The sequence below is a fragment of the Poecilia reticulata genome, linkage group LG13 (genome assembly GCF_000633615.1).
Source record: "Poecilia reticulata strain Guanapo linkage group LG13, Guppy_female_1.0+MT, whole genome shotgun sequence".
Classification (NCBI taxonomy): domain Eukaryota; kingdom Metazoa; phylum Chordata; class Actinopteri; order Cyprinodontiformes; family Poeciliidae; genus Poecilia; species Poecilia reticulata.
Window position 1 is genome coordinate 2,481,903 of NC_024343.1, and position 7,725 is coordinate 2,489,627.

General features: G+C 39.4%; 1 protein-coding gene across 1 annotated transcript in view; it reads right to left on the minus strand.

Moving 5' to 3' along the window:
* The window catches only part of slc13a5b (solute carrier family 13 member 5b), a 13,882-nt gene continuing 6,157 nt past the window's right edge, over positions 1-7,725 (minus strand). Inside the window, exons 5-12 of the mRNA XM_008424940.2 lie at positions 7,267-7,447; positions 7,060-7,182; positions 6,751-6,960; positions 6,546-6,652; positions 6,333-6,454; positions 4,165-4,326; positions 2,833-2,970; positions 1-1,651 (exon numbers count right to left, since the gene is read on the minus strand). Of these exons, the coding sequence (XP_008423162.1) occupies positions 1,526-1,651; positions 2,833-2,970; positions 4,165-4,326; positions 6,333-6,454; positions 6,546-6,652; positions 6,751-6,960; positions 7,060-7,182; positions 7,267-7,447 (1,169 nt within the window). The 3' untranslated portion in view covers positions 1-1,525. The remainder of the gene's footprint in view (positions 1,652-2,832; positions 2,971-4,164; positions 4,327-6,332; positions 6,455-6,545; positions 6,653-6,750; positions 6,961-7,059; positions 7,183-7,266; positions 7,448-7,725) is intronic.

Sequence of the window (7,725 nt, forward strand, 5' to 3'; positions counted from 1 at the left end):
TCATTTTTTGTTTTATTTCCTGTGCAAAATATGTATAAAACCACTATGCACAAATACAATGTGAAAGTGTTTTTTGTTTTTTTTTAATCAAAATCACAATTACAGTGAGACACATAAGACTTTTAACATRGGCCTTTCAGTGTTAAAAGGCCAAGCAAATGGTGCTTGGGTTCATTTATTTAATAAAGTCTCTTACACGTTTTCCCACATAACAAACACGCCAAGCTAATTGATAACCTTTATAATATTTACCATATTCAGAAAATAGAAGCTTAAAACACTCATGGGTGAAATATGCTTTAATTTAAAGGGAGGTGGCAAAATCAGATGCTAAAAATGTATAACAGTACTGGAGATGCAGCATTTGACATTTTAAAAGTGCTTATAAAGTTGAATTGTTCTTGTCACAGTGTCTTGAATATTATCTGAAATTTATTTACATTTAAAAACGGAATTTTAATATTACATTTGGTCGCACTGGGGGAAAATGTATATACACCAGCAATAAAAACGTATGTAGACTTTTCAGTGTAAATTCCAAGTTAGAAGAGAAAGAAGAATGAGGTTGTCAGACCCTATAAGTAATAAAACAGAAAAATTTGCTTAGTGAATTACATAAAAAAATATTAAGTATACAATGCTTCCTTGAGAATAAATTACAGTGCCTTGTAACAATATTAATATCCCTTTAACAATTTTAGATTTTGTCATATCACAGCCACAAACTTTTTCTTTGATAGATCAACATACAGTAGGAGATAACTGCAGTATGGAGGGAAAATTATACATAGTCATAAAGGTATGGCATATATATTCAGTATATACGTCAATAATGTGATCTTAATATAAGCAGAACTGACTGTTCAGTTGTTTAGAGAACAGAGACACACCACACAGGTCAGAAAACATACACTTTCCAGAATCAGAGCAAAAATTAAGGACCGCGTTGCATTTTCATTTGACTTCAGATATTACGTGATACTTTGTTTCAACCTAAAAGAAAATTCCAACTTTAAAGCATCAATGTCTGTGGTTATGTGACAAAAGCTCAAGCTGCTTTAATAATTTTGCAAGACCATGTATATACAGTATGTTAAAAATAAAGAATTTCTAAAAACATCTGGCTACGTTTGCAAAAAAAAAAAAAAGGAAAAAATTCAATGCCTTCTACAAAATATGAGACTTGTTTTCAATTACACCACCAGAACTAGCTGCTAGGATAATTCATATTTTCTGGTTTTAAGTTAATAGACAGCATTTGGTTTGTGCCGTGTAATTTAAGGCATCAGGGGCTTTCATTCAAGTATCCCTTCGTTGTGATGTATAAATATTGCCATGTGTCTTTTCCAGTCAAATTCCACTCCACTTTCAGTCACAAAACACTCATAAAATCCAGACAGCGGTACAACACATGAAGCTCACTGTTTGGACCCACGCTTTCGCTCTGGTTTCAGGTGTTTGTCACCCAAGGACGGGATCTGGGGGAGGAGGGCATGCATAGACGGTGTGTGGTCGCAGAAGTCGGTCAGACGCCTGTGACGTTGGCCCAGGTGGGGAAAGTGTCCAGGTGAAACATCGCCTTGCCCCAGGTGTTGATGGCCAGTGTAATGCAAATGATGCCGATAATGTTCATAACTATCCCAGTCTTAGCCTGTCAGGGACAAAAATACATACAAATACTTCTTTTTAATGGTGTGCTATATTTACCTTAAGTCAATAGATCTGAAAATATTGTTCTGTTCAATTTATTGAAGGCTTTCAGTTCAGTGACAGTTTGCCAAAACTGTCCGCTGAGTGGGTTAGCTTGATAAAAAGCAAATTTCAAAGAAAAAAAATGTATCTCCATCACATAAAAGTTTCTATTGGCTAAAAATGGTCAAACTAAATGATGTCCTCTTTCAGTTTTACTGTGTGTATTGTTCCCCGAAGACAAACGAAAACGCAGAACGAGAACGTAAAAACCAGCCTTGTGTCCTACGCCTCGCTCTGTACAGGGGATCTGGGCTCTTGGCTGTTGAGACATGAGTACCAACCAGGCAAATTAGCAAACAGAAGCAGAAGCTGTGAATGACGTTACTGTCAGTTTTTTTTTTTTTTTTGCGCGGTTTTTAGAATTGACCCTGTCTACCTGCAGATTCAGCAATGGCAGAGATGGAAGTGAACGAAGTCGTTCTTGTCCGTGTTGGCCACGCCTCCAAATGTTGAATTAACATTAACATTAACATTAACATTAACAACTTGTTCGACTTGACATTTCTCTCTTGGCAGAGGAGGATGGTCGTTTAGGGCGCAGGCAGTTTCCGGTAAACTTCTTAAGAGTCGAAATGGAGCATTACATATGTCAAAAGTTAGCAATTGGGTAGAATTTCAAATCTCAACACAGTCCACGCCTCCAGGAAGCGATCATTTCTCAGTAGCTGAGAGCCCAAACTGTACGAAGTGAAGCGTAAAACAAGGGGCTGCTTTTTTTATCAGGCTTCCCTGGTATAGGTCCTTCTCATTTGCAGTATTCCACACAGTTTCTCCCACACGCTTGGAAGGAGACACGGACACAAAAGTTAGGGTAATCATTTCCTTTTAAGCTACATTTTAGTTACAAAATGTCACAAAAAATTTTTTTTTATCAGACTTATAATCTTTTATAGGTTTGGAACATTGTGGGAAATATGCTTTTCGCCACGTTTTATAAAACCGCTTGGGTTGCAACTATAGACGACATTAAATACAGGTTATTGTGTCCTAATTGCATAACAGCAGCAGCAAAAGTCATAGCACCATCAGATTCAGCATATCATTTACAAAATAACCCCCACAATCAACCGTCCTACTCACCATGTCAGCAACCTTGAGGTGTCCATAAGAGAAGACTATGGCGTTGGGAGGGGTGGCGACGGGCAGCATGAAGGCGAACGAGGCGCTCAGAGTACAGGGCACCATGACGTACAGCGGATTGATTCCAATAGACTGAGACTGCAGTAATCACAAAGGAGGTTTTTAAGACTCTAAGGCTGGGATGAAAACAGACGTGATCGCATAATCCTCAGCTACTCTATCTGGCTATTTTTCCTTCCAACCACAATCATTGACTCATAACTCTGAATGAAATGTTGCAGTTCTGCCTGGAGTGAAAACTCTCATTAAGTGGGTATAATTAAGATGTAATTCCTGCTGGCCTCGTGCTGAGTCAAGACGTCCAAAATAGAAAGGCGCTACATGTGTTCGCGATAATGGCAGACTGCTGGGAACTAAGGGAACGTTGCTGAGTGGAATTTGCTCCTGAATTACATGTCACGAGGCACAGAGGCTCGGAACAAGTGCACAGTAATTTCTGTTTCTCAAAATAAACAGTGAAAAGAACTAAACTTCACATTTAAACTGTATATCAGGTCACCGCAATGATAGTGTTTTGTCTATGTAAATAGATTTTGTTTTAATCATCTAGATTTCCTTGACATCATGGCACACAATGCAATGAACCGTAAAACCATTATTACTCCAGGTTTTTCCTTTCCAAAGCTTTAGCTTTGCTTATCGGATTGAATTGTTCATTCCCTCTATTTTTACATAAAACTAGTTTTCACATTCGGCGACACAATATACATTGTCCTATAACTGTTTCACAGTTTTTCAGATTGAAGCCACAAACATTTTGGTTTACCACATAAAAACATACTAACCATGACAAAATGTAAAAAGGAAAGAAAAAACTAAAGTATAAATACTTTTACAAGTCACTTTTTTGGTACATATTTTTAGCTTTGCTTTTTATAGATATTAGTTTAATTGTTCCAATTAGAAACTATCTTTTGTGGTGTGATCTTTGTAATTCTGTGAAGTGGTCAGCCAGTAGGCACAGTAATGTCATTCTATAGTTGCTTTGTGACAGCCAGACAGGGCAGTGGGCTGCTCTGGTGTACTTGGCAGATTATTAATGGGAGGAGGGCCCCACTGAGGAGCAGAACATATTCACCCCGAATAACCAACTAGAGAGCTTGCCAAACATGGGAAAGTAGGCCAGTTCTCACTGGGAGCGATGTGAGTGCTGGAACACCAGTTCGGACATTAACTTAATTGAACAACTGTGGTCAGGCATGATTTTGTGTCCAGCCAGGGTTTACCTTGATTTCCAATATCTCATGTAACTGTCTCAGTGATAGCTCTTACCATTGAGGCTAAGACAGGTAGGAACAGCGTCGCAGTCGCCACATTGCTGGTGCACTCTGTGAAAGTAGCAATCAATAGGCATAAAATGATAGCTATTCCCCAGGGAGGGATGTTCTGCAGAGGAGCCATTTGGTCCCCCATCCACTTTGAGAGCCCTGATACCTGAAAGCAGAAAAATCTGACATAAGGCAAGCTAAGGTGCAACACAACATGACACAATACAATGCATTTCAACACAGGGTGACCAAATTAACTGTTTGTGAGATAGGATTGAGTTTCATCTGCATTAAAAAAAAAAAAAAAAAGTTGAACGAACCATAAAAACACTATATGTCACATACAAAAAAAATTTTTTTAGACAAAAAAAATACATTTTAGTAATTTGAAGGTTGTGCTGTTTTGGTGTTACTAAACAGAGTGGTTCAAGTTGTTTAGATGCTCACAATATTGTAGACAATGTTCACAGTAAAACGATTCTAATGCCCCTGTCAAGTATACATTACACCAGCCGTCAAACAAGGCTTCTGCATGTTTGTGTGTCCACTAAAGCCTAGTACATGTGGCACAATTTTCTATTTTTTGCCCCGATTTTCCCCTTATGACAATCTTGGAACTTTCCGAGTTCTAAGATAATCGATAATCGTAACCGATCAACCTGCAGTGTGGTGTGTTGTTAGGTAGAATGTCGGACCGCTCCGATCTATAATCAGGCATATTCAACATGTTGGATTGTCTTGGCCCTTTTATCACAGCGTGTGGGGTTTTCCCTGACTGGGACCGAGAATGCAACCTGTTGAATGTTACAGGTAGTCAATCAGAAAGTGCAGTGGCATAATCACGGAGGGGAATCCCAAACAGCTGACATGGCGAAAAAACGAGAGTCCGTGACATCGGAGATGATATGTGAAAACAGCATGAATGTTAATTCAGCATTTCGTACAAGAAATATCAACAGAAACGATAATGAGAGGAACTGGAGCGAAACTGGTACCGTAGTTGATAAACCCGATAACTTTTCATCATTAACGTGACACAAACAGGTTATAAAGATAAGGCTATTTATTCAGTCAGGGCTTGACGCTGACACTAGCTCACTTAAAATCAGTCCACAAACTGTCACTATTGTTTCTACATCGCCATCCGTGTTTGTTTATTCTAAATTCACGTATGGTATGTTGGGGGTTTTTACGGGATTTTATTCTGGAATCGGGATGTTTGTGACTGGAGTCGATTCGTGTGTGGTGTGTTGTTCCTGCCATGTGGCTGGACACAGGAACACACAAGGTTTTTATTGCCTCGTGTGTGTGGTTACAGAGGTTTGGAAAAACGGGCGACAATTCTAAAATCGTGCCGTGTGAACCAGACTTAAGACTCACAAGCTCTACTCCTCTCCTCTTGTCTCTAACGCTCTCTGTATCATAATAAGGGTCAATATTACATCACACTCTTCAGCCCATTCTGCCATGATGGAACCTTTGCGCTTGTTTTTTGTAAAGCTTGTCAAAAAACAGACAGTCGGTGCCTAATATCACTTTTGTTTTGTTTATTTCACAAATGGTCATAAGATGATGCGCCATCAACTGCAAACAAACAGACAAGGACACAAACCAAACTTGTCATTTTTTATCTTATAACTTTAGTTGAAGGAAGAAGATGGCGATGGATAGCAGAATTCAGTTGGAAGGATTGGCAGTCCTGTATTCGTCGATTTGAAGCTAACAATTTTTACAAGATAAAAAGGTTAACGTTCATGTACTTCATAATCAAGTAAGATCGGTAAGATGCAATCAGATACTGTGTTACTGAAAAGGTACGCATCTAATCATCAGTAACCATGGAGAGAATGCTCCCCCATCAAAAAATACTGGTAAGCAACTATATTTCTGTATGCTCATAAGTCTGCCCTGTAAAACCACTGCCTATGAGCCCCAGGTGTGCTAAGTCCACAGATAAATTAGCTCAACTTGAACAAGTAGAAGCCATGGCTATAGTAGCAAAAATAACTTTCGAAAACAATTTTAGTCACTGTTCAATACTCCGGATCTTCACTTCTGATGTCTGTCAAGGGGTTTGATGATGTCGTTGTAAAGGGTCAATACCATAATCTAGCTTTACACAACAGTGGTGTGAAAATATAACATAGAAATGTAACTGTTCTTGCTACTTACTTCACTCCCCTTGGCGAGGGCAAACCCGCCCCCAAGGAGAAGTACAATACCCCATGGCACCTTCTTTTGGGCAACTTTCCAAGTGAGAAGTCGGGGTGTTGAGGTAGAGGACTGTTGCGTAGCTAGAGATTGAATGAAAATACCCACAAGAGACAAAACATTATAGAAATGGCCTCCTTTTAACTAGTTTTTTTTTCTAGAATGATGCCTTACTTGTATCAAAACTTCGGGTCCTGCGTGAACAGAATCGCGGTGGTTCAGAGGGTAGGACAAAGAGCAGGATGGCCACAAAGATCGCTACTGTGGCATCTGTCACATATCTGCGAGGTTAGAAGACCAGAGAGATTCTGCCATCAGCTGCATTCATTTACAAATTTGTGCAAATGTGTAAAATCAAATGAAAATCATAAGTACACACTCTGCTGTGGAGTTTAGCTCTGTAGCCCAGCCATGAACAAAACCGGGATCTCTGGAGAACCAAAGGACTACCAGCAAAACGAAGAGACTCAACACACTTATCTCTCCAAAACTCATAGTTCCTAGCTGACGGTGTTGCTCACGGATCACATTATACGCAGCAATGTCCTTTTCTGTCTTGGTTGCCCCACAGCCCCATGTTTTCCTGAAACTAGAGGAATCGCACTGGAGTTAGAATTTTCACGTCATCTCTACTGTCAAACATGATGCTAACGCAAGAAAGACATTGCATTCTCTGTCAGCGACTCACTTGAACCCCATGAAGACAAACTGCAGCCAGAGCCAGGCTAGTGTCAGCATGAGGATCATGTTTGGGAACGCAAATCCGAACCAGGAGGCAAAGTTAATCACATCTTCATTTTCAGGAAACAACCTTTAAGACACATGGAAATAGAGACAACTGTGCTGTAAAAAAGAAAAAAAAAGTTGAGCTTGTAAATCATAATTACGCACTCACTGGTTCATTTGTCCCTTAAGCACCAGATTGGGACCAGTTCCTGTCAGCGTGGCGGTGCCTCCGATGCTGGCAGCGTAACAAACACACAAGGTCATCCCTTTACCCATTCTTCGCCTCTCCATTGCCTCCTTGTGCCTGGCAACCTCGACTGAGGCATCTAAGAAAGTCACAACCACTGGGCCTTTAAACAAAGAGGAAGGAATGAAAAGAGTTTTCAGTTCTGCCCAACTCTGATTTAAAAAACAAAAAGATGCTAAGCAATGTTAGACTACATTAGATGTAGATGTCTTCATAAGAAACAGTATAGCAAATAATGAATCAGTAATTATGGAACGCATTTTTTTTCTTGTCTTGAAACATTCAAAGGTGTCATATTATGTACTTTCAGGCCAAATAGTGCTATTTTATAGCACAATTAGTTACAATGCTGCCTTCGGTTGTTTGAAAAATGTTATATAT